Source organism: Spea bombifrons, chromosome 1, assembly GCF_027358695.1.
Source record: "Spea bombifrons isolate aSpeBom1 chromosome 1, aSpeBom1.2.pri, whole genome shotgun sequence".
Taxonomy (NCBI): Eukaryota; Metazoa; Chordata; class Amphibia; order Anura; family Pelobatidae; genus Spea; species Spea bombifrons.
Genome location: NC_071087.1, coordinates 9,697,131 through 9,725,048, shown reverse-complemented (window position 1 = coordinate 9,725,048; position 27,918 = coordinate 9,697,131). Strand labels below are relative to the sequence as shown.

Sequence of the window (27,918 nt, the reverse complement as noted above, 5' to 3'; positions counted from 1 at the left end):
TCCCATGCTGGCCTCAAAGTGCCATAATTAAATTCCCAGCCCGGACCTGACTGGTACTACTATATATATATATATATATATATATATATATATGTATACTGGTGGTGTTTAGGATGAGGGATATACTAAAAGACATAAAAGCAGTAGGGTAGCTCTATGACAAAGATATCTCTCATATCCCTCCTTGTTCAGCCAACGATTCATCATAAAATAATTTGTATATAAAACAGATATTTCAGATATAAGCGAGGACAGGAGCTCAGAGAGTGCAGATGCGGCGAGACAGAAACACCGAGAGCCAAAGAGCTCCATTGATAGCACAGGGGGCCGGCCACGCAGCAGATCATGCACGGCGGGTAAGAGGTTCGGCACGAAACATCGGTAGAACACAGGCCAAGCGCCCCAACCCCCCCGATTACAAGTGTTCTGCTATGTTAAATTTAAACTTTTCACTTTTGTTCCATGGGGGGGCTTTGTTTTTGTATCTGATACAAAATAGGGGAAGAAAATCAATGCTTTTTTTTATGGATTTTTGAGTTTCGGCACACAGCATTTCTAACCGATTCAGTGATTGCAACTCAAAGTTTGAAAGTTGGTCCTATCGTTATAGCAATAGTCCAACAAGCAGGAACATTCATTTGGTTGCTATAGCAATAAGGCCAGAATCACTATTTTTTTACATATCTCCTGGTGTGTGCAAAATAATGAGAATCCGCATGAATTAGGGACGGAACGGTTTGATCCGGCTGCCGCGTATGTCCGGTTTTCATGCATTGTATATAGTATCTTTTTCACTGTGTGTAATGCATAAGGGGCAACACACAGCGCCATGCATCAAATGCATCAGATTCACAGTATGGAACCTACTTCATTTATTATTTTCAATTCAACAGGGTAACGGCCATCTCCAGTTTTTGGCTTTGGGTCAATAAAATAAAAATAATACGAATAATATGTTACAACGAATACAGTACAAGCGGCTTTATCCTTCTGCTTGTTATATTGAATAGGTAAGATTTATTTATTATGTTCAATGCTCATAAGTATTACTGACATTATATAGGATATATCCGACAGGATCCAAAAATACTATAACTCAATTATAAGTAAGCAAAAGTAAGCAGTAGATGCTGATGTATTCAAATTCATACATACAGCGGCAAGAAAAAAGACTTCTGCATTAATTGTTCATAAAACGCGATCTGATCTACATCTTAGTCGCAAGTATAGACAAACACAATGTCATTAAGCTAATAACACACAAACCATCTCTCATGTCTTATCGAAGCCACCTATTAAACCTTCACCATGCTGATGGAAAAAGTGAATCCTTGGATTTAATAACTAGTTGGACCTCTTTTGGCAGCAGTAACCTCAAACAAGTGCTTGTTACTCTAAGGTTCTTTTGAACCTCAATGAGAATTCTACCTTGTTCCCTTGGAGTCGTTTTGGCTGGGCTCCCACTTCTAGGGAGAGCAGCCACAGTACTACATCATCTCCATTTATAAACAATATGTCCAACTGTGAAGTTACTTTGTAGCCCTTTCCTGCTTCATGCAAATAAAAATTCCTGATTGTAGGTCTTCTGAGTTTTTTTTCCGTGAGACATGGTTCACATCTGCTTCTTGAGAATAGCAGACTCAAAATATCTGAGCGTTTTTTATGTCAAAGTAGCTCTAAAACACACCTCCAATCCCGTTTCATTGATTGGACTCCAGGTTTGCTAACTCCTGACTCCAATTAGCTTTTGTTGAAGTGATTAGCTTAGGGATTCAAATACTTTTTCCAACCACACTGCGAATGTTTGAATCATGTATTTAATATGGACAAGAACAATACAGTAATTTATCTGTTATTAGTAAGAATAGATTGTGTTTGTTTATTAGTATAACTTAGATGAAGATCATATCATACTTTTAGAGAAATTTATACATAAAGGCTGGTAATTCCGAAGGGTTCACTTACTTTTTCTTGCCACTGTACCTTCCAACATCTAAACCACCAAAGACGGATACTTGTTTAAGGTTAGAGGCATGGTAAAGGTGTCAATACTCTACCAAGACTTTTTATGACGACTCCACATAAATAATATGTATTTTACTCAATTTACAAACATTTTCTATACACATTACTGTGATGTTTTTGGCTATAGAACTCTGTCATATACTCATAAACATTCTGAGCCCCTAAAAGAAGAAGGACATCAGAAGGAAATGAATCAATGTCTATTAGACTATTAAATGTCGGAATGACCTGAAGTAATATTGTCTGATGAACCTACGGCAATTTTGACACATCGGATTACCTCAATAGGCTGGGCCTTCTTTTTCTGAGCTGTGAAGTGTATGCCTGTGTCTTCCAACATGACATAATCCTTGGCTTCGTCATCATCATCATCAATGACTTCCTTTATCTCATAGTTTGTCTTACAGGTCATTTGAGACTCATCCACTTCCACCTCAACAACTGAGTCCAGATCAGGCTACGTAGTATAAATAGATGTGATAACGGAGTGAATAATTGACACTTTTGCAGGCATTGTTACACTCAGTGCAGTTAGTGAGCACAAACTTGCTGGGACTTTATATGGACTGACTGGCTTTTCAAAAGACATGAAGGTTACGAAGAAACATGACTGCTACCAAGCTCATGACAATACCGTATAAAGAAAACACTCCAGAATTAGCATGTTATATGTCAAGCACAACATACTCCGCACAACAATGCTGCATTCCCAATAAATGGTATCATTTTAACTACACTTTTCTCCTGTTTTAGAAAAACACAGTGTCCAAGAGATGAAAAGCACTGTTATGGGGCTTATACATACATTATATGGACCAAAGTTTTGGGACACACCTCTGGATTATTGAGTTTGGTGTTTCAATCAGACCCATTGCCACGGGTGTATAAAATCAAGCGCCTAGCCGTGCAGTCTGCATTTACAAACATTTGTGGGGGGAAAATGGGTCATTCTGAAGAGCTCAGTTACTGTGAATTACTGTGATAGGAAGCCACCTGTGCAACATGTCAGTTTGGGAAATTTCTCTCTGCTAGATATTCCACGGGCGACTGTAAGCGGTATTATTGGAAAGAGGAAGCGTTTAGGAACAGCAGCCACGAAACGGAAGACCATGTAAAGTCACAGAGCCGGGGTCACCGAGTGCTGAGACGCATCGTGCGTAAAAGCTCTAGAAGAGTTCCAAACTTCCACTGGCATTAATATCAGCACAAAAACTGTGCGGCGGGAGCTTCACAGGATGGGTTTCCGTGGCCAAGCAGGTGCATGCAAGCCTCACGTCACCAAGTACAATGCCAAGCATTGAGTGGTGTAAAGCATGCCGCCACTGGATTGTGAGACAGGCCTTGTCATTCCAACATCACAGTGTCTGACTTTACAAACATTGGATGAATGGGCAAAAACAGAAACTCTCCAAAATCTTGTGGAAAGCCATCCCAGAAGAGTGGAAGCCGTTATGGCAGCAAAGGGGGTCCAACTACACATTAATGTCTATGTATTTAGAATGTCACCAGAATTAGGAATCTGCACTCACTCCCCACAGGAACTCAGGTGCTTAGCTGTGCCAGGAAGGGCCAGCTCCCCAGTAAATCAAAAATAGAAGAAGGCTCCAGGCTCGCAGGGGTTCCATCAGACAGATTTATTGTAGGAAACAGACAACAACGTTTCGACCTCACAATGAGGTCTTTATCAAGACCTCATTGTGAGGTCGAAACGTTGTTGTCTGTTTCCTACAATAAATCTGTCTGATGGAACCCCTGCAAGCCTGGAGCCTTCTTCTATTTATGTATTTAGAATGTGATGTCATAACAGTCCCTTTTGGTGTAATGTGTCCCAATACTTTTGTCCATATAGTTAATATCTCCAGAGTGTCTCTCTTAAGGCAGACTAGTCCATCTCTGTCAATCTTCATTCCCTAAAGTCCCTCTTTTTTAGCTGCAGGTAACAACACTGGGCATGATAACAAGCTTTGGTACTTAGATGGCAGCGCATACAGTGTTAGCCCTATAGTTTCCATGGATCTGCAACACATGAGGAAAGCCATTGACTCCAGTGCGGTATCCTCGCAGAGTCATCATTCCCCAGGAGAAATCAAGGCTTCATTTTCAGCTTTCAAAACAAGCAGCTGAGGTCACACACTGTTCTGAGGACACATATAAAGTGCAACACAGCAGCTAAAACACTATGCTACCTTATGACAAACTCGGCGAGCGTTCATTGTAAGGCTTTGCAATAGAGATATAACAAAAATCTGAATAGGGCTAGTGATGTAGTTATTATCACAATACAAGAGTCAAAACACCAATTCCATTCCAGGAGAAGGTAATCAGACAAGACAGCAGGCTGTTATTAGGAAAGAAAATCGGGAGGTCACTCCATGGTTATAGGGAATAAAACCAGCCGACTGATAAAGGGAATCTCTCAAGGGTTCGCTCGGCTTCGTCCTACCATTATAAACACAACGCATGAACCAAATGGCTTACATCCACTAAAGCAAGTAGCCAAGTACAGCTCCCCAACTCCCATGATGCCCATCCAACCACTGATAAACCCCATTATCATCTGAGTGCCAGTGATCATTTCCCATACTCCTTAGTAATAATTATAACTATTCCCATTGTATTTAGTTTACAAAGTGTCTACATACACTAGAGCGTTGTAAGTGGTAGCTGACTGGCAGAGAGTAATGGGAGTTGCGATTTATAAAGAAAAGGGTGAGGCGCGGGATGCTAACCCATGTACTGCAATCGAGTAAAGTGATTTAGGTTCATTAGCGCATGTCTATGCCTGCTCTGTAGAACATGTTAAGGCCAGACTGCAGAGGGATTTATTGCAAAGTGTTTCTCCATGTGGTGTCAAGTTCAATTTTATTGATAGATTCCCTTTAATCCAAAGAACAAAAGACAAAGGACTAGCGGGGAAGTCATGCAGCTCTGTGACACTTACATATGGGTCCCAAAACCGTTGGATTTCCACATAGGAAAGAAGAGGAAATGTTAAGAGAATTCAGTATAACGCACGTTATATTATTATATTGCTCGTATAAAAAAGTAATCAATTAAATAGATCTGTTCCGTTTTAGTCCCAACTAAACCATAACACTATTCAGAGGGGTTGCACGGAGTAGATAAGCTGTTATCGACTAACGATGTCATAAAATTGATGCCGGATGGTCTGAAATGCTTGTTTCCACATTATGGAGATATTGCAGCCACTTTTTTGGAGCTTATCGACAATCCAGATTTCCTCGGATATGCGATATAATATTCTAGCAACCACACGCTTATTCACTGCCCCGCATTAATGAACGTTATAAGCTAGCTATTTAGCGAGGCTATTTATGGGCTATTTGTTCAGCAAGATTGAATGGTGAAAAAAAATCAATGTTATGACTGGGCCCCCACTGCTTATATGCATGCCAGGGACAGGGTTTTACCCTGAGTTTCAGGCTTTTTGCCCCAATCTTAGGGTCTCGGGGTGAAGGGGCAGATTCTCAGGGTCACTCAGTCTGGAACTCACTCCTTGCAATTCTACACTGCTGTGGTCATAGATAAAACTCCCAGTTGTCGTCACTATGTTATATCCCTTCTTGAATGCAGGTGACCCAATGAAGTGTATCTTAAAATAACGACAAGTCAAGGATTCCATGAGGGCCGGTATTAGAGCCATTTGGGTAACATTGTTTGACGAGTCACTACATAGAATGTTCAGAATGGGCTATTAGAAGGGTTAATATTACTCAGGGTCCACTCATAGTCTCAGGGTTCACTCATAGTCTCGGGGTCCACTCGTTCCCTGGTATGCACATGTAAAATAAAATGAATATACTGGCATAACTTTACGCAGCCCAGACGTTCTTGTTTAGGAAAACTTAAGTTCTGAAGTCAAGTTGATGCCCATAAAGTACACTCAATGGGTTTGAGTAGAAAAAAACATCAGTTAAATAATAATAAATATATCAATTAAATATAAAAAAATGACATCCCCTCTACTGATTTGGGGTTAATTATGAGGTAATCATACACGATGATGTAATTAGCCTGTCTCCAGCTGAGAGGCAGCAGTGACAAAGAATGCCATACAGTAAATTCGGAAAGCGTTGATAACCATGGGTAAAGCGGAACATTATACTTGTGCATGCTGCTTCCTTCAAACCCCTCCAACTTTATTGCTACACAAACAGGGCTGTAAGTAGCCAAATGCTTTCCCATCATACACCAAATATGAAAATTCTGCCGGTATTTCTAAGGTTATTGTTAAGAATTGTATTTTAATAATAAAAGCATCTTTTCCGCATAGTCTAATCATGCAATGTCAGGAGGCGTATAGGTGGGGGTAACCATGGATCTGGTGCTTGGGGAATGAATAACCCTCTTATTAAATCGTTATGTAAAAGGAACATAAAACGAAGAGCCAAAAGGTTTTCCGCCTTATAGCTAAAGGATTATATATTAACAAAGAAGAGAAACCTGGGCGATTAATGGCCCTTGTAACATGACGTATTGACGTAATGCAGCATTATCTGGAATCAGGCCCGGCATGTACTTAACTAAATGAGCTAATATAGGAACCGATCAGCAGAGATTTATTAAGCTGCAGAACCCGAATCTGGCATGATTTGTCCTAATATAACAATAATTCTCTCTGGCAGAAAATTAGGGCTTCTGGTGCGTGTCCTGTTTTAAATCCAGACAAAAAAAAAGAACTACACCCCTTTTCATGCCTCCCAACTGTCCCACTTTGCACAGGAAAGTCCTACCTTTGCACAAGAAAGTCCTGACTTTGCCACCCTATCCCGCTGTCTGACCAACCTCAACCACGCTCTTCAGGACAGAGGTAAAGCTCAGAGGGACAGCAGGATTTTTCGGTATCTGTGGACTGTGCGCATGCACAGTAGCACTGCCAGTTTGAGTGACACTCTACCTCAAAAGCTCCGCCCCCATCATCCCATCAGCGGGACCGCCTACCCATATCCCGCAGGGGACGGCTCTTGCGGTGCTTAGTGACAACGCCCCTGAGCTTCGTTCCATTCCAGAAGCCGATGTGGCGTCAGTGAGGGGTACAACCTCCAGCCCTGCCCCAGGCACTAAGAGCCCTAGTTATGGCTCCGTCCCTCTGATTATCGAAAATTGAATTTAAGCGCGCATCTTCCAATTAAATTAAATTAAAAATATCACCTCCTCAGTTTCAATGGTTTGCCCTGGCGACAGACACTAACTGGTGATTTACTGCATGTGTTGGTCCAGCTGGGTTGCCATCGCCTGTATTTTCTACCTCTCCTAATAGTAAAAACTATGGCATTGCCCCTTTTATCAGTTCCCCGAACGGCTCAAACTGAATATTTCACAGCAATCCTATTGAGACAGGCATCGTAGAAGCAGATATCCATGCAGCGCACTATTAGGCCAGAGTCGCGGGCCCTGTTACAGTAATTAGTGCTTAACGAGACCTCGTGCATCACGGCTTGTTAACGGCTAACCGCCTAGCATAAGATTTACTGAGTGGGGATAAACTGGATTGTCAATGAAATTTTATTGCAGTTAATCACACCCTACAGTAAACACTGGTGTTAGTCAAGGTTGGTGAAACTGCAGGCCAGATGTTGAGAGCTCACTCCCATCATTCCAAGCTAGCCAGCTGTTAGCTACTGTGGGATTGGGTGTGTAGGGAAGTGTCCAATAGCAGATCATGGCTTATGTTAAAAAACAGAAACTGCCAACTACAGCTCTTCCGCCCAACACTAACAGCGGATAATGAGAATTGTAGTCATACAACAGCCAGCAGTAGTCTAGTTAGCCCACTCGCTGTCTACTTGTCAGCACTTGTGAAGCTTTGCTGCTAACAGGTTACTAGGCCAAGTAATCCAAAGCACTAAAGCACTCTGTAATTGTACTCACCTCTGAGGATTTTACCGACAGAGCAGCACGGACATACTGTAAGATGGTGTCAGTCATTGTTGTATACATTAATCACATTACTATACCATACACCAATCACATTACTATACCCATACACCAATCACATTACTATACCCATACACCAATCACATTACTATACCCATACACCAATCACATTACTATACTCATACACCAATCACATTACTATACACATACACCAATCACATTACCCATACACCAATCACATTACTATACCCATACACCAATCACATTACTATACTCATACACCAATCAGATTACTATACCCATACACCAATCACAATACTATACCCATACACCAATCACATTACTATACCATACACCAATCAGATTACTATACCCATACACCAATCACAATACTATACCCATACACCAATCACATTACTATACCCATACACCAATCACATTACTATACCCATACACCAATCACATTACTATACTCTTACACCAATCAGATTACTATACCCATATACCAATCACATTACTATACTCATACACCAATCAGATTACTATACCCATACACCAATCACATTACTATACTCATACACCAATCACATTACTATACACATACACCAATCACATTACCCATACACCAATCACATTACTATACCCATACACCAATCACATTACTATACTCATACACCAATCAGATTACTATACCCATACACCAATCACAATACTATACCCATACACCAATCACATTACTATACCATACACCAATCAGATTACTATACCCATACACCAATCACAATACTATACCCATACACCAATCACATTACTATACCCATACACCAATCACATTACTATACCCATACACCAATCACATTACTATACTCTTACACCAATCAGATTACTATACCCATACACCAATCACATTACTATACTCATACACCAATCAGATTACTATACCCATACACCAATCACATTACTATACTCATACACCAATCACAATACTATACCTATACACCATACATCAATCACATTACTATATCCATTCACCAATCACATTACTATCCCCATTCACCAATCACATTACTATACCCATACACCAATCGGATTACTATACCCATACACCAATCACATTACTATACCCATACACCAATCACATTACGATACCCATACACCAATTACATCACTATACACATACACCAATCACATTACTATACCCATACACCAATCACATTACTATACCCATACACCAATCACATTACTATACCCATACACCAATCACATTACTATACTCTTACACCAGTCACGTTATGTATGTGTTTGTGGAATTATTTGCAGTAGGCAAATATCACCACAATAAATAAAGGCAGAGTCCTTGGAAGCAGCCACTGGTAAGGCCCAAAATATAAAATGTGGTGGAGACTGAGCCGTGTGCGATCGCCATGTGCATACCCGGGAACTCTACAGTTGTCACCTCTTCCCCGGGTCTCCGAGGAGGCGGGAGCCCCAAATGCAATATCAGCAGACCGCCCACCATTGTCAGCAGGGCCGCCCACTGATGTCAGTAGACCCACCCACTACCCACAGAAGGAGGTGTAGTTGGAGCCTAGAGGTTGTTATGGCCACGTATTGGGTTGTGAGTAGTTAGAGTTGTTCCATTTGTGTGCTGTGTAGGGTTAGGGTGCATTTTTTTCCAGGACATGTGAAATGCAAATTGTTGACCAGAACATGTAAAGTTCTCTCCTGTGCTCTACGCAGATGAAACAATCCTGCAACTTTCACACCTAATCACACAGAGGAAGATTTAAAGATATTTTATACAATGTTACACGTCACCCTAGAGGGACAATCGATAATGGGGAAGTAGCCTGTGTCGTGGAGAAATGAAGCACAGATACTGATGTTCATGAGCATTCGGTGGCTTTCAGAACAATGAAACACAAGGAACATGATTGGTGCTTCTGTTACTGGCGGATACAGAGACGATGTCTGTCTGTTTCACAAACCTGAGGCCTCGGAGACCTGCGTTGCACTTCGGGTGAGCTTCGACTTGGTTGTTTTGCCTGCCGCCCGCACTGTCACTGGAGAAGGTGGATCACCACGGATGGTTGAGAGATCCTGCATGCTGAAACTCCTGAGTCTTTCTGAGAGAGCTCCTTGGCCCTAAAATAAGAAAAACAGGCGTTATTCATTAGTAACACTCCTTTTTTTAGCGGCAAAACACGATAAAACTCTTATTATTATTCAGATTGATAAGAAAAAAAAATTGACACCCTTTAGTCTTAAAACATAATACCATCATATGAATTATCTTAAAAAATGGCACATTCTGAGTCTCGATAAAGGGAAAAGAAACCAGATGATTGAAGGTCGCTATCACAAAAGTAATTAATTTTTTTAAATTAAATTTTTAAATAAATTGACTATACTATATCGTTTTCTGATAAAAGTATTATTAGTATTTTTAGTATAATTATTATTAATGCCGCCTGCCACCCCTTCTGTATTTATTTTAAGTTCTACTTCTTCCATGAAATATATTATCTGACAGTAAGCAAAAAAAAAGTATTTTTTTAATGAAAATTCTTTCGGTACTGTTTTTGCATAAAAAAAATATATAATTCTAGAATGGAATGGTGCGCAAATATTTGCAGAATGCACAATGTAATTAGGAAACTAGGTTAAAGGGGCTCTTCCACATAGAGGACCTCCCAAAATATCCTCAGATAAGTTCTTCATCATGTAGAGAGAAGTCAAAGAAAGCAATGAGTCCTTTAGTTTTTCTCTTTAACCCCTTCGTGACCGGACGTGGCGATAACTGTTTCAACATTTCTAATGTTCTTTCTCATTTACTGAACCCACACAAATGATTTTTTTTTCCAGGATAAGAAGGGCTTTCCATTATTTTAATCATATTTTATCATTAAAAAAAATAAAATAAAGTGAAAAATTGGAAAAACACTTTTCCTTACTTTTAATTGAAAAACATTTGTACAAAAGCTAAAGGAAAAACCTACTAAATGGATTTTAAGAATTGTCCTGAGTTTAGAAACGATCAATGTTTTTACGGGTTTTTTTTGCAAGTTATAGGGCAATAAAAATAAGTAGCGTATTTTGGAAATTTCTTGGAACTGGATGGTTCTTTTATGATGTCATGGTGACTTCACTGGAGTCTTTATTATTTTTTAATTTTAGAAATGTTTTCTTTATACTGTAACTATTTTTAAAATAAAACCTTTTTTATATTTTTATATATTTTTTTATATTTATGGGGCTCCATTCCCCTGCATTGTTGGTCGTATTACCTGGACAGACCCTCTTGGGACCTTTTTTGCTCTCATTGGTTCCAGGGCACCCCATCTTGGTAAAGGCATATTGTCTTCCAATATGGCGCTACAATACAGAGAGCGTTCAAACCGCGCCCTAGTTTGTTTTGGGGGGTATTGCTGAATGCCTTGATGTTAAGGTATTTCAACAACACTGGCTGAGCGGACACTGGCCTAAACTCTGTACAGCAGCAGGGCGCCGGCATATTTAAAATGCATACTGCCTTTAATATGGTGAATGTGATCGCTCCGGAGAGCAATCGTATGGAGCCCCTGCAAAATATATGATCGCTGATCGCTGATCGCTTTCTAAGCAAAATGGTATGTTATTTTAAAAAGGAATATGCTTTTTTAAGATGCATTCCATGTTAGTACATAAAAAAATAAAAATCGGTAAAAAAATGTTCGGTAAAAAACGTCAAGCGGTCCATCATCTTTAAGCAGGCACTAATAATATACTGGCTTTGCTGTTGTCTATGTCAGCAGATGGATAGGTATTTGGAGATGCATGCGGTCACGTCAGATCACACTAAATCCGTTTATTCACAGCAAGAGTTATATGGGAACAGGTGCTGCCTTACGGAGCGGGGGGCCGGGGCGAAACGTAGATTGCAATGCGCTGTGGGTCAGTTACAGAGCCGAACTATCACCTCTGATGCTCTTCAGTGTATTTTCTGCAAATAACACTGTATTTATCACAGATTTGGGGTATAATCAAACGGCGTTTTAATACCGTCCTTACTGTGTCTTCAAACTGTTTAAAGGTTATTCATCACGCAAGCTTTAACTTCCCGAGACAGATACCCTCCACCAACAAAATGCAATCAACCTCTCCTGTCCTCTTCTAACCCATCGCCACCCAAACCCCGTCTCATATACTGCTCCCTGACCACGGAACGGTCTACCCCAGCAATCTCGCCCACTCCACAGGGCTTCAAACATTCCTTTAAAATTAAGGTGGTCGCTATCAGGGGAACTTCTTGAGGATTTAGTAATAAAGTAATAAAGAATAAAATAATAAATAATACAATAAATAATAATAACCAAGCAGTCAAGCCCATCTGAAGATAAGGGTTACTCTATTAAATGTAAATATATTCCAAAAACCCTTATTTTAGATTTCTATACACTTGATACATATCATGGGAGCAGTCATGTTAACTTCCTCTTATGGGGATCCAAACTACTTTTATTCGCTAGTAAGGGAAGGTAGTTTTAATAAATGGATTCCATTAAGGTGTCGGGTTGTGTTTTCCTTTCAATCTTTGGGAAATGAATCACAGAGAATTTGAGGCTGTGTCCCCTTGTAATACATTAGGGTATCCATGGTAGGGGGCTGTTTGGCAGTATGGTTAATGAGGAAGGTCACTGTCGCCCCCACAGTCATTAAAGGAGCTGTCCATCCTTATTTTAACGTAATACACAGTGCATGGATTCCAATACATCATAGTGAATGCAAATACATGCATGTAATCGCTTTTAATTAGAATATAACTTCATGCTCCCCTTCCCCTTAGCATGCATCTGCAATAATCAAATGGGGAGGAATAATCATGCATATCCTGAGATGGATGGCTGCTCCCATGGTGTACACATAAGGTGGGATTCAGTATATTTAGGGATATAAACAATACATTCCAAACATGGAAGGTAATTTATTTTCAGGATGTAACATTGATCCTTAAGACTGACATGAACCCCATTTAGTCACACAATGCATTGCAAGGACTCCATCGAGCGTGTGGTCAGTATCTGTTAGTAGGTCACTCAGCAGTTTACCTGCCCATGGTTCATGTAATAAAAAGTGTGAAGCCGCTCAGACGCCTGGGGAGGAAAAAAGCCATTGTGCCAAAAGAGGCACAGTCAGGTGACTTCTATTAGCCAAGGCTAAGCATGAGCACTGTAGAGTATTATAGGAATGGAGTATCGCACATTAAAAACGCACTGCCACTGGAGCATTTGGCCAGACGTCATACTAAGAGGTACCGGCGCTCAGCTGCAGGAAAGTGACGACATGGTCATTAACAACAACAAGAGGACCCCAGCTGTGCTTTAGGGTCAAGAACAGGGGGGCACCATCAGCTTAATGAAACAGATACACACCCTCTGGTGCAGCCGCTGCTGAGGACTGCTCCTCTGACCTTGACTGAGAGCCTTCGGAGTTGGAGTTTTACCAATTCCAATTCACAAAAAGCGGACCCTCTTATGAACGAGCAGCCAGTGGGATGGGGGATTTTTACCTTGGCAGCGGCGGTGACTGCGGCGGTGGCTGCTACATTCAGGCCTCTCTTTCCGAAGTGAACCAAGGCATCATAGCTACGATCTTTAGCTTGGATAAGACACTCATCGATGTCCTAAAACAGAGGCACACAGGGAAAAAGAGAATGTATCCAAAACCTGGTCCGTTTTCCATCTCAGCAGTATATGGCATGTATCTAGAACACCTAGAACATTATGGTGAACCTAGAACTTGGCCGCAGATAAGAACCATTCGGCCAGTCTAGTCTGCCTGTTACTCTTTCTGTAAAAACCTTGATCTCAGGATAGCTGTATGCCTATGGCTGTTCCACTTATCTACCACCTCTACATAAAGTATATCTAAACTATTCCCCTCTTGTCATAAGGACCCCCCTTTGGCATATAAATCCCTCTTGTACTTTGTTGAGTTCCTTAAACATGCATTTATACATCTCCACCATGGCCCCTTCTTCTCCGAGCTGTACTCATCACTTAAACTCACCATTGTTTCTTGATATCTAGTGTGAGAGTTGGATTGAAATATCTGCCAGAGGGTCCCACAGTGAAAAGGTGTGGGGTTTTTCTTATTTGTTGTTCAACAACAGTGACGTCTCCCCCAGCCGCCTTCTACCGGCATTATTACATTTTAGTTGCAGCCGGCAAATCTGGTGGCGCCATTACAATAAAGGGGAGAAACCAATGTGTTTGCAGACAATTTACCTTTTCTTTCGAGGACAGTGTTGGGTGAACAAATTTCCGATATAGAAGGCTGGAGCCTTTTGTGTACGGAGACAGCAACCAGGCCACAAAAGCTATTTTCAGTTCATAATAAAAAGGGAACCTAAAAAATACAAGATAGAAGCCATATGAATAAATCAGCGGAAATCCTACACACAATATTGTTTGGATACCATGTTTATTTTTGTGCCTAGAAGATGCCTAAATGTAGATTATACATCATCCAGGAATTGGTGGCCATGTCTGGCTTCCCATCATTTGCTTCCCAAGTGCAGTTACTGATTCTGGGGCTTATGGACACCCCAATCCCCAAAAGTCCACTGTCCCTCTATAGGACCCAACTCCCTATCTTTTTTTCCACCCTTCAGTGCCTCATTTTAAGAGGCTTTGAGTATTTGGTTGCTTTGAGTGCCTCACAGTTTTCTAAAGCCTTACGTTGCAGTAATGTGAATCAAAAATGGGTTTATAAATTGTGATAATACGTTATCCATCTTCTACAGACCTAACATGGGATAATGAACTTATGGTCTATGGAGAGTCACCAGCTTTTTATGTGCCGGAAACCATCCAGATGGTGGTGTTACCCAAACAGAGGTGGATCAGGGGTTGAGCGCGGTCATATAAGCCATGTTATTAGAATGAGACCTGTCTCTACTCCCAAATTTATTCCAATTCTGTCTTTCTCTTTCTTCTCTTCTTTTCTCTCGTCCCAACCCACTCCTCTCCTTTTTCTCTCTTTTCTCCTTTCATCTTCCCTCTTCTTCCTTGAGCACCCACCATCATCCAAGACACTCCTTGGTCCTCCATCAATCATCCTGGTTCTCTCTTTTCTCTTTTATTCCCTCTACTTTCTCCTTTCATCTCTTGGTTTCCATTGTATCCTTTCTCTCCGATGAAAACATTTTTGCTCTACATTGTAAAGCCACATCCAGGGAACAACCCATCAAAGAAAGGAAATGTCTCCCTAAAATGCGGCAACCCTATCTATATTTCCTATAGGCCCAAAAATATCCTCTCTTCTGAGATGAACAGGTTTTTGTCTTTCACTGTCGTTAAGTTTTTTGTTTCTTTCTACCGGGAAACCAACATGTTTGGTGGGAAGAAACCCAACAGAGGTCTTCTCTTAAGTTTACTAAATAAGAAAAGCAGAATCTTTTTTCACCTCTGGTATGCACGACCTTTCTTGTTCTGTAATGTTTTGTAATGTTTTGCTTCACAGGAGAAAGTAAATATTAACTAGTTCTATTTTGTGTTCCCTGTCCTGGATGGTCAAAGTCCGTTAGCACAGGAGTCCTGCTGCGACCAATGTGTTTGAGTAAAAAACGTGTACAGAAGTGGGGGCTTTTTAGAACGGTCAATCAAAGAATCATTGTGACACAAAGGTATATTTACTATGAAACATTTCAGCTCCTTGACTTCATTATACATTATGAAGGGGCAAACCCTGAGAGATCCTGCTGCAGGATGGGTGGGCAAGCCCTGTCTAATGAATAGTTATATTTGTGAGGCAATGTTCAGGAAATTACACGCAAAAGGCCCCGAAAATGGAAACGGACCTCACCTCTATTGTTATCCTAAAGAACAGAGGAATGGCACAACTCATACTAGGTATCTCCATGGGATTTGCCAGTAACTCAGTTACATTAATGAGAGGAAGGAAGACTGTTTAAGGGGAGGGAGTGATTCACAGCATCAAAAGAAATCTGAGAATTTAAGGAGCAAAACATAACAGCAGCCATTTGACCACATGCTGGCAGATTTTAAGGGGTCAAGTAATGAGATCTACTGTAGAAGGTATAGGAGTGAGGTGACTGTTAGCCAATCAGTTTGCAAGCACAGAAGGCAGGTAGGACAGTAGGATCAGGTGGGATCAACTGGCAGCTTCTTGAGGATTAGAGGTTGGTGAGCCGGGTTCTGGTGAAGCCAAGTCGGGAAAAACAAGCCCCTGGGCCTGGTTCGTTGAGTCATGTAACAGCTGAGCTAACCTAGCCTTTTGCTTAAGCAAAGTCTTCCTTGTCGCCCATATCCTAGTCCTGAACAATAGCAAGCGTTTGAGGAGACTCGATATTGGCTTGCACTCTTCCACTATTGTCCACTTTTATGAGTAGAACTTGGCTGGAAGAGGATGGAACCCACTGGCTAGCCCAGATCTTCTCCAACATTCAGAAAGTGTTAATACTCGTAAGCCTACTGAGCAGGCTCTAACTTTATAATAATGTATTAGTATATTGTATGTCGTGACTTGAATGCCCAATTCTATACATTACGGAACTCTCACACGAGACGGAAAACGAATAGCAGAATTTCACTCACCAACACAGGAAAATGTCTGTAAACGTTTCTACCGACATGAAAAGTGCAAATATGATCCAGTACATCATCCATTTCACCTGTGAGGACAAAACGAACATGTATAAGGTGACACGGGGAAAAGGACAAGGTGTTCGTACCACTTTTGTGTAATGAGAAAAATAATTATGATGTATCATTTACCAATGTCACGGTGAAAGTACATGAATAGATAAGCAAACAAAAGCATTCCAGGGTATAAAATATCAAGAATGTGCATTTATTTATACAATGTTTGGCCTCCTGTGGCCTTCATCGGGATTCTAACAATCTACAATACAGGAGCCACCTCGTAACTTGTAAAAAAATGTTTTATAACCCATTTATTAATAGCATTAACATACATAGATTATAAAAAGGGTTAATATATTAACCTATAAATAATCCTATTTCATGGCAGGACCTGCTCTGTTCAGATCTGAAGGAGCTCGCTGGAAATTGTTGATAACAGCGTTGGATTTAGCCCTTTCTACTGAAAATCATTAGTGTGAGGTCACCAATGACATCATAGCCTGAGACACAAATTTCATTTAAACACCTCTTTCCTTCAGCGTGTGTTAAACGGTACGATTTAATTTAATGGACTACATTATCTTTAAAGAGCTTCCCGTCCAACATGTGCTGCAAAGAGAGGTATTAAAAAAACATATGGGTGGATTGAAGGCAAAATTACTAAACGAAGCAAGGCTTTTAGTTTAAAATGCCGGGGGCCGCGGAAAGGCAACTATCAGATTTCTCCTTTTTTAATAAATGCTCACAGAAAATTCTGAACATATCACTTTCTTTCCTATCCGCCCCCTGCACAGGGTAATTTTTGCCCCTTTCCTCTACCCCAGTTTTTTTTTCCCGAGAACCTCGTCCATATGGGTGAAGTTGATACCATTGATTTTAATGGTAATGCTTTCCTGCCACTGATTGGCTGATTCAAGGAGCCAATCTGTGGCAAGAATCGTTGGACCATGGAGGACAGTTTCTATCCCAAGTAAGTTCTTTATTTTTTAGTCTTCCAGTATTAATATACATTGTCCATTAGCAGGGCTGTCGGGGACAGTAAACGGTCACGTTAACGGGAAGGGATTATCATAAAAGTACTGTGGACAGGGAGGTGAGATGGCTGCCCGGTAAATAAACGAAACAGCCTTCCAGCAGAGGTGGTAGAGGTTAACAATCAGTTTATTGTTTTTAAATGCAAAAAGTAATGTTTGCGTAAAGTGACCATTATAACTGATTTTTAACAATGCTAATGCTGCTTCACAAATAGCTTTTTTGTGTATTTTCGCAAATATCACTAATAACCATAACTGGGAACTCTGTGTGAAGCGACACTTCCCCGGGTCTCCGGGGAGAATGTCCAGGTCATGGGAGCAGCATTGGGAAACGCCCACTTCCCGCCCATTCCCCCTCCTACCACATTCTACATTAGGGGCTAGTCTCACATGTAACCGCCCACTGACATCAGCAGACCCACCCACCTAGATCCCGAAGAGGGAGGGCTCTGGGCAGCTGTAGCCTGTATGCGCCCCCGTATGCTAATAACACGGTGTAAATAGTCTATGATTTTTTGATATAGAAAGGTAAATAAATGGACATTTTTTTGCTGTTGGGAGAGTATTTTTGACTTTTCCTTGAAAGATATATTTAGCAGTTACTGTGTTACTGTTTATTGTTTTTGAAGTTAACTTGTTGCAAGCTGGGTCATCTGCTGACTTGACACCAATGTTTGTGCCATGGGGGGGGGCAGGTAAACATAGAATTTGACGGCAGATAAGATCCATTTGTTCCATCGAGTCTGCCAAACCTTAGTCTGTGGTCTTGTCTTAGATACAGGATAACCATCTGCCTATCCCATGCATGTTCCTTCACTGCATTAGCCTCTACCACTTCTGCTGGGAGCCTGTCCCACCTATCTACCACCTTCTCAGGTCTCGTGTTTGGCTGTAAGACACAACAAATACTTTCATATATAAGTGTAACCGAGCTGCCAATGCTATTATCAGTATCCCAGATACACGCAGCAGCCAGGCTTCTCCTTATCTCTGCTCACAGACGTGTTATTCGTACTCAACGTGGGAATGGCCGCTGACTGTTCATGCAGCGAGGCACATGTGTGTTTTTTGCTAACTTTTAATGGCTTTAATTAATTATATATATTAAATATATATATATATATATATATATATATAATAGACTATAATGGATTCATGAACATATTCATTGTCAACTTATTTGATATATAATGTTTTTATTGGGGCAGGTTCACAAATGTTTTTCCTTTAGCACTAAATAAATTGATGTCTTCAATACTGTAGTTTAACACTAAAAAGTGGGTTTTCTTTTTTCTTTTTTCTTTTTCTAACAAACATCACTTATCTGCAAACTTGCCGGTCAGCATATGTTATTTGGGTGACTTTTCCTGCTCAAACTGCACACCGGTGGTTTAAAGCAATGCTAATAAAGTCATTTTCCTCATAAACCTTCATGAGTCAGAGAGTCTCTCTGGTTGTCTGAGCCATTCTACGGGTCACCCCACAAGGCAGTATGATAAGTAGGGAACTGTCCGTACTACCACCTGCAGCCTCAGAACGATCTATAAACCAGTTTGCGCGTGTTGCAGAGCAGCCGGAGAGGGATCGCCACATATTAGCTGGCAGCAAAGAGATTGCTTTACAGAACGGTCCCAGGACACGAATATCATGTAACTCACGTAAACAAGTCCACGTCTACACTGCTCAGTCAACAGCAGACGCTGTGTGACCCTGCTTAGGGCCTCCCGGGCCTTGTTTACAGACATTTCCATGTTTTTTGTGGCATTGCAGCTACTGTCATCACTGGGGTACATGATGGTTCGATGTATCAATGGTGGGATCCAAATGCTTGTGTTCTACATACGCAGGCCCATCTCCGACCCCCGCTATGTGTCTCTGTACCGTCATAACCTCCCAACATTTCAGGTCCAAATCGGGGGGCACCAGTGTTCCCTGTGTGCCCCTAGAGGCATGGCAGGTCTGGACGTGGCCAGACCTGCCCCAGAAGTGGCCGTGACCAGAATGTTCAACCCGACCAACAAGCCACTTTACGGCAGGAGCAAAGACCTCTAATGTTTTTTCAGTACCCTGTGCCAGACATCCCCAATGGGGCCATGATGCCCACTACCCACTACCACTGCTCTTCAAAGCCGGAGCCAGAGCATGAGTTCCTGATGATGGAAAAGCCTACAAAAATCCAGTCTGGGGAGCCATAGAAGGTTTTAATATAAAGATTTGCTAACACAGTAAGAGCAATCGCTAAACAAACACAAACGACCCCCAATGTTAGCCGGTGAACCATTAGCCCAATTACAGTGCAGAGCCTCGCCGCTTTGTTAATTGTTCGTCACAAAGCGCGACCTAAATAATAAAAAAGGTTACTTACGTATTCCTTGATATCCTTGGACTTCACTGCCTTGTAAGAATAATATGCGGGATACAACGTGCCAAATATCAGCCTGGAAAAACAAAAACAGAAAATATACAGGAACATTAGACTTTAAGCATAAAAAATTGGAAAAATGACATGAATTCCAGTTCGCATGTAAAAAGTATAGATAGCTGTACAGAGATTGCTTGCGATTGGTCAGTGACCGATCAGCGGTTTCTCAAAAGTGTCTAAGGATAAAAAAAAAAAAAATTCAAGGCCTTTCCAAAACATCAGTGAACAAATCACTAGCCACTCGGTGACATCGCCAGTGCGCTCCCACACAGAAATAATGACACTGTGTGTGAATTATTTTAAACCATGAATGATAAACTTAAAAGAGGAAAAATATTTTTCTCCTCTGGCCTGATGTGTACAGTAATATAGGTCGAGTTTTATCGTATTTCCAATAAACATCCTTTATTTGCAGACCTGGTGGCCGCCATTTTTTTTTGTTGGAATGACCTTTCCTGCACAATCACCACACTGAGCCGATTCTTTACGGCAATGCTAATGAGGTCCGATCATCAATAGGCTTTCTTTAGTCGGAGTGTCCAGCTGGGTGATTAAGACTGAGCCATTCTATTGTTTATCACAGGCAGTATAAAAAGGAGTCAGAGTATTCGTTATGGGCCAACAAACAGAGCTAGAACACATACAAATGTCTAATATACAGAAGCCTGAAAACATTACCGGGGAACTCTCAGGGTTTTGCCCCAATCTCAGGGTCACATGATCTGGAGCGGACTCTTTCATATTCTACACTGCCGTGGTATTAAATATAACTCAAAGATGGTGATTTGGCTACCAGTATGTTATGGTTGTTATCCCGGCTTGAATTCAGGTGACTCAATTAAGTCTACCTTTAAATAATGGCAACTCAATGCATTAATGATGTCCCCTATTAGAGCCATTTGGCAATTTGCTACATAGAATCTTCATGATGGGCTATTAAAGGGTTAATTTTGTCTCAGGACCAGGGTATGGAAAGTTCCCAGGTCTGATTACAGAAAACTAGAAAACAGCACAATATTGAATATTCTGTAATAAAATAAATTGGTGGGAGCGCCCCTTTTAAGTAGTGCAGACAAAGCAAGCTTTCTGTTTTAGGTAAAAAAGCTGAACTTAATGGGTTAATAACAAATAATAATGAGCTAATAACAAAAGGCCAACACCGTGATTCGCATTTCCTTGAGATAAAATATCGCGATTCCTTTCAATATTTTTTCTTCGCGGGCAAATCCAGCAGCCTGTGATCTCTTTATTTATGTGACACTAAAAGACGCTCACAAAGCCAAGATGACCTAATTCACAGTCATCCTTACGAACGCAAACGGGACTGCGGAGAATGCAAGGCATTGGGTGGATTCGAATGTTTAAGTATTCCGTTCTTTTGTGGATCTGGGATATGTGAAGTCATGGAGGGCAGGAATTGTCCTGGGTGCTGAAAGAACAGCCATGAGCTTTATGGATTCATCAGCGTCTGAGTCACAATTACTGGACAAACCCACAGAGCACAGAGCTACTCTTTTATTCTTTTTAGGATTTTAGGACATTATGTTTTTTTAATGGGATGCCAAAAACAAGTACCCATCCGACCATCAATAAAACAGCCATTCAGGATAAGGAACGCCGTCCAGAGAATCTTTAAGACGACTGACTAGTAAAATTACCAGACTTCAGTTTAGAAGAATAAGTGTTCTGTTCAGGGGTCGGCACTAACATCGCTCATGGTGGACTGGGGTCTGTGGTGGACAATTTACTGATGGACCTCACACGCCTTGCCCTGGTGTCGTTGTACGGAGACTTTGCCTACCCCTGGTTCTGTTACTGATCACCTCTCATCCCACCGCGCACACTTGAGGGAAGCATTTATCCACTTAAAATATATATGGGAACTAGTAGCATTATTAGCCCATTTAGTCAGGGTCGGCTTTATACTACAACAATCCTATGAATGGCAAAAGCTGTAACCCACCCAGTGGTCATGAAAATGGATTATGGGCATGGCTACCAATAACCCAGCGCCAATAGCCTCTATTCATGAGCCAAGTTTGCAAATGGGGTATATCTTATGAGTTCTTATATACTATAGACATCAAAGTGGCTTCATATGGTGTGTATCGGTTTTCAGGAAATTGCCCCGGCCTATCTCGCTGTGGAAATTCAGTTTTCTTTTCCCATCGATATCATGACAATAAAGCTTCGTGAAAGCCGAGGATCTGCTGCAGAAGACGGCAATCGGGGAGTAACAACTCCTCTACACCGCCGACAACACCCGATTAGGATTCCCTTTAAAGTCTCGTCTTTAAGAACAGCCACATATTGTTTCTTAATTAGGAAAACTCTTAGTGTACAATGACATGGAGGAACGGCACAAAGGAAGCTCAAGAAGAGAGCACTGATTACTTATTCGGTATCTCATTTAGAGAAGACGTTCCGCTAAAAAGGACTCTTTTGACAATTCTGGAAAAGGTACCATTTTGCAGTTTTTGGGGTTTTTTTTAAATGTATTATTCTATCTTGATCATGCTATATACGTGTGTTAAAGTGCACCCGTCACTGGTGACGCTTTGAAGATGACAACAAAAATCCATAACATTTTGATAACCAATCTGAGGTTTTAGTCTACATCATACATGCCAACTGTGCTAATTCGGGCTGGCCGTCTGTCCCAAGAGTTTTTCGTGGCAGAATAGCAGTTGGAATGGATGCCAAACCTCGGCTCACCGCTGAGGCGCCCGCTTCATTCTGTCGCACTGGAGCTGGGCAGATTATCAGCAACTTATGTTATATCTTTGATGCAGTGTCAGCCCCCTAACAGATGTAAACACCATATATAATATATATACATATATATATATATATATATATACATACAGCAGGGAATTATGGGAAATTTGGTTGAGCAATATCAGGAGGGCCTCGATTTAAGATTCTAAAATGTCAGAATAAGCCAAAAAATACACAGCCTGATCAAAATTAATTCTGTGAATGTGAGTTAAGGATTCCCCTGATGAAAAAGGAAAAGAGCGTCTTATGTTCCAGAGAGAGACAGGTGAGCTGACGGGGCAACAAGCACAGGGCAAAGGAGGCGAATCACCCGGCGTGTCGTTAATGTAATCCTCTGTCCGAGACAAGTGCCTCAGCAGAAGTGGGATGAGATTACATTTCACAGTCTGCCCCACCGAGAACCTCCACCCGCCGCTCTCATCGTATCATTTGGTCTATTAAAGTGCTTGTGATTAAGGGTTCGTAAAGCATTATCCGATCCTCCAGGCTTCTCCATGTCACATCCGGCTGCTTTTCCTTGGCTTTAGAGACGAGGCAAGCCGTGGGAACACCGGGGTGAACGGCACTCGTTCCAAAGCGCAGAGCTCACGCTCCGTATGAATAGAGAGGATACGATGGTCTTGTTATACTGGGACTCCACCAGCTTGTATTTTATTGAATTTTGACCCAGCCCAGTTTATAGAGTATGCGTGATGCCCATGTGCTGCGTTAATCCACTTACATCTTCCTAGTCGTCTAAACTAATAGCAGGGATTAGAAGGAGGGTTTGGGGTGTCTTTATTCCTCTATAGTTTTGTTCTCCACTAGGGTCCTTTAGAGCTTCCAGGCCATTAATAGTGACGTAGGCATATAGAGAGTATATACATATACTGTATATATATATTTATTATATATACATACATACACATATTATATATACCTTATATATATATATATATATATATATATATACATACACATACATGTGTGTGTGAGTACTGTAATGCCTCTATATTCCTTATAATAATGAGTTAATAATTCAGAGCAGGGCGCTATGCCACTCCTTTTCTGTTTGTGAAATGCAACATTCTATGATGTCATAATAAATGTACTATTCATGAGGTCACTGCACTGTGATGAAAACACTGATATTTCTCAAAATGTGTTCAACTTAAATTAACAGTTTATACGCCCCATCACTAGGCATGAATCCTACAATTGTAAAGGCGATGTTCGAAAGACATTTGCATTTGTAAGCTTGAGTACGGTCGCTCACAAATGAAAGGGTGGTTGACCGGACAGTGAAAGGGTTAACGTTGCAGTTTGCTCGCTTCGTGTCATACAGTAAGCCGCACATGATCGGCATTTCTCAGGGACGTTGCTCGTAAACAGATTGGACCTCCAAGCCTTGGCAGGAGGACAGCACTATCTCCCTTTACTGCGGGGAGGACTAAAAGCTTTTTTTTAACGATATCGTTCCCAAAGGGAGCAGAACCAAAGCCGAAGATCCCTGAGGCCTGCCGTCTGGGGATTTCTTAATAAATGGCAAAAGCACTTATTCTTTAAGAAACTGTGAAACTACAGAATGACGCCTCCTAGATTTATTTATATAGCGCCAGCAGATTCCGTAGCGCTGTTATAGACGTTAACACGTTAAGACATATTAGCATAGAAGGCTCTTACATTCTAGGCCTTATGCACTAAGAAAAAAGATAAAAAAAATAAATAAATATATTTTCTCTATTTTGTCTCTATTTTCAGCTTTTATTTAGAAATAGGTTATTTATATATATATATATATGTGTGTGTGTGGGTTTTATATATTTATATATATATATATATATATATATATATATAAATATATAAACACACACACATATATATATATATATATATATATATAGACATATAATCAAATATCTCTCTCTCTCTCTATATATATATATATATTAATATTAGAAAGAAGGTGAGGAGGGCCTCGCCCATAGAGCTTGCAGTCTTATAGGATTTAAGGACACAAATTATATAGTTGTTAAATGCAAAATATTTAAGTGACATTAAGTATGGCAAAAATCTAGTTTTATTCGAGGATGAACAGAAGCATCACAGATATTTGCTCTGTATTAAACCAGACAGAACAGATGCTGTTACATACCACGTTACTGGAAACAATGGGATGCTGGGCCTTCAGGACCACTTATCTCCCAAATCTGCTCCCGTTAAAGGCGTTCATATTTTCAGACCATTATATATGAACATACATTAAATTACGTGTAATTATAAGCTTTTCATTCACAAAAAAATAATAAAAAAGAGAAATACATTTTATGCTATAGCCGGTAATGATTTTATGGGAGGGCGGGGAACCATTGTTTAATTACAGTGATTAGAGTAAAATAAAATGTATTCTATATAATATGCATTGCTTTCCATACATGGAGTCCTGAAGCTTTTCCGCACGGCCGAGCAACGCTCTGATCATTCATAATAACACGGGAATTTCACGCTAACCCCATACATGTAATGCAATGAGGACCCAAAGCTTCTATTGTCTGAAACGTAGAATCCAGAACAGCTTGGACGATTCTAACATTTTCTACCGGGCCCTCTGCTGGAATTCTACAATATTTCCATTTTTCGAGAATAAACAAATAACAAAGAGGGCTCTAGAATGAAGGCTATGTTTCCATGTGAAGCGCAGGCAATTGATCCTGTATCATGTGTGCCAAACACAGGACACATGTGTGCCAAACACAGGACACATGTGTGCCAAACACAGGACACATGGTAATAGAATGTATGCAGCCTGCCTATGGACCTTGTGTCTGTGTTATCCTATGGGCTGGCTACATTTGTTACCAGCTCCTAATTATAGCATGGGGATATCACCTTGCATTGGGAGGGTGCAGTGTCCCACACTAAATGTCAACACACAAAAAAGCCCACATGCTTGCTGAAACACTAACACGAGTGGGTACTCACACAACTAGCCTGGATATGAGCCAAGACACCATGGTGGTAGGGTGATCAGGTGGGTCTTGCACACAGGGGTCGGTCTCTGGTCCTCTTCTTCTATCTGCCCCCAGAAGGAGAAGATCCCTCAGCCATTAGTGGTCAGGCTGTCAGGTTAGGGGTCTGCCAGGCAGTGGGGGTCGTGCGGCAGCTGCTAGCACAGGGCTGGGATGAGCCGCTTCTCCCCCTGGGTGCAGGTCTCCTCCAGCCTGGAAGAAAATGCTTTCACAGAGCAGGGAGGGGAGGTTAGGATTCCCGAACCAGAAGCAGCTGCCCGGCTCCTTCAGCGATCATCATATTGTGGAAGGAGGAGTGAAGCACAGGGGTGGGGATACACGGAGCGCTTTATGTCCCTTTAACCTGCTCCCGAGCAGATGACATGTGCCGATAGGGGAGGGCTGGGCATACTCTGTGCTGTACAGGCTGCTGTGTGTGGCCCAGACAGCATGTTATCTGCCCTTATGAGACATCTCTGTGAATAGATGGGTGAAACATGATGAGAGAGAGAGAGAGAGAGAGGGAGAGAGAGACAGATATAGATGGATAGGTAAATATGTAGATAGATGGAAAAATAGATGAATGGATAGAGGGATAGAAAGATGGATGGATAGAGGGATAGATAGATAGAGAGATAGATGGATAGAGAGAGAGATAGATAGATAGATAGATAGATAGATAGATAGATTGATAGATAGATAGATAGATAGATAGATAGATGGATAGATAGAGGGATAGATAGATAGATAGATAGATAGATAGATGGATGGATAGAGAGATAGAGGGATGGATGGATGGATGGATATAGTTTTTTTCTCTTTCTTTCTTGCCTGCTTATCTTTATAAGGAAGTCTCAGCCCAGAGAGACGGTGTGGCATTCCTCCAAAGTGTCCCATTGTCCGTTGGTCAGTCCTGATTCTTGAGGCGCTCTCCCACCACGCAGCCCCACAATCCTCCTTTGGCGAGCTTTGTTCTTAGAGCAAGTTTTTAGAGCTTTAACCCTTTTGAGTACAGATTTTGCTAGAGTTTGAAAACCGTTAACATGGTTGTCATTTAAATCACTTTAATAAGGGAAATAAAACATATATATATATATATAAATTATTAGTAATTCTTGACTCTCCTCACTTCCTTACCCGTTTCACACCCACTAAGGGCTATTAACACCCCAGTGCTCCCACTACCAGTATAACTCCACTCCTGGTTGATTCCTATATGAGGAATAGGAGACCTGTTAAGGAACAATCCTTGGTGGCGGGTGCCCAGTTACCCCCGGGCACTGGTTTCAGTTTTGTCACATCTCCTGTCTGAAATGGCGAGTTCCACACCAGCTCCAAGCGATGAGACTGTTGTGGCTCTCAACGTTCTGCACATGCGCGAGGAGTCACGCTCCGCTCCTGATAGGAACGCGCTGTAAGCTTTTGAAGGAACTGAGCACCCTTTTTATGGGCAGTGAGTTGTATAAGGTGGTCTTAACTTTCAAGGCATATAAAGTTATTAATCCCTGTGTCCCAATCTGCTCCATTTTCCCCTCTCTTGTCTCCCTGACCCCTTTTTGGGGTATTTGGGGTACCCTGGCTTTTGGGTATTCTCCCTGGTTGGACTGAACCTCTGGTTTGGCCTTGCTTGCTCCATACAAAAAGTCACCCTTGGCTACCCCTTACTCCCTGTGTTCTCGGCTACACTTACTCTTGAAGAATCAGCACCGTTGGGTACCCTTTTTGTATGAGAATTTTTGACCTGGGCTACCTTTAATCCAAAGGACCGGCCCTTACCTGTTATTAGGTATCCTGGCCTGTCTTTCTCAGTCCCAAGCGCCCCTCCGGCACCTCTTACTTCTCTGTCCAGCGTGTTAAGCTGTTGCTGTCCTCTACTAACACGGGACAGTTTTACTTTTAGTACTTAAAATATTGTAGCGAGAAGTCCGGTAACAAATAATTCCGATTTATTTTTGAACTTAAAAGGGTAACCACAAGTTTTATAGTAATAGTAAATTACTTACAATTACTAATCAGTATAATTAATTTGGAGATATTTCGTTTAATAAGCCACCTCTTGGAAGCTTAGATCGGCGTCAGTCTGTGGCAGAGCCAGCATTATCTGATTGATTCCCCCCCAACACCTTTAC

General features: G+C 41.2%; 1 protein-coding gene across 7 annotated transcripts in view; it reads right to left on the bottom strand.

Annotated features, from left to right (window-relative positions):
- The window catches only part of REEP1 (receptor accessory protein 1), a 32,647-nt gene extending 6,530 nt beyond the window's left edge, over positions 1-26,117 (bottom strand). Inside the window, exons 1-10 of one of the 7 annotated variants that reach the window (XM_053458154.1) lie at positions 25,764-26,117; positions 19,968-20,040; positions 16,521-16,597; positions 14,190-14,310; positions 13,472-13,585; positions 13,011-13,055; positions 9,912-10,068; positions 7,918-7,953; positions 2,306-2,466; positions 868-918 (exon numbers count right to left, since the gene is read on the bottom strand). In XM_053458154.1, coding sequence (XP_053314129.1) covers positions 868-918; positions 2,306-2,466; positions 7,918-7,953; positions 9,912-10,068; positions 13,011-13,055; positions 13,472-13,585; positions 14,190-14,310; positions 16,521-16,597; positions 19,968-20,040; positions 25,764-25,795 — 867 coding nt within the window. In that variant the 5' untranslated portion in view covers positions 25,796-26,117. The remainder of the gene's footprint in view (positions 1-867; positions 919-2,305; positions 2,467-7,917; positions 7,954-9,911; positions 10,069-13,010; positions 13,056-13,471; positions 13,586-14,189; positions 14,311-16,520; positions 16,598-19,967; positions 20,041-25,763) is intronic. The other 6 variants (XM_053458155.1, XM_053458157.1, XM_053458156.1 and 3 more) reach the window with 6 other exon arrangements.
- Positions 26,118-27,918: the final 1,801 nt, after the last annotated feature.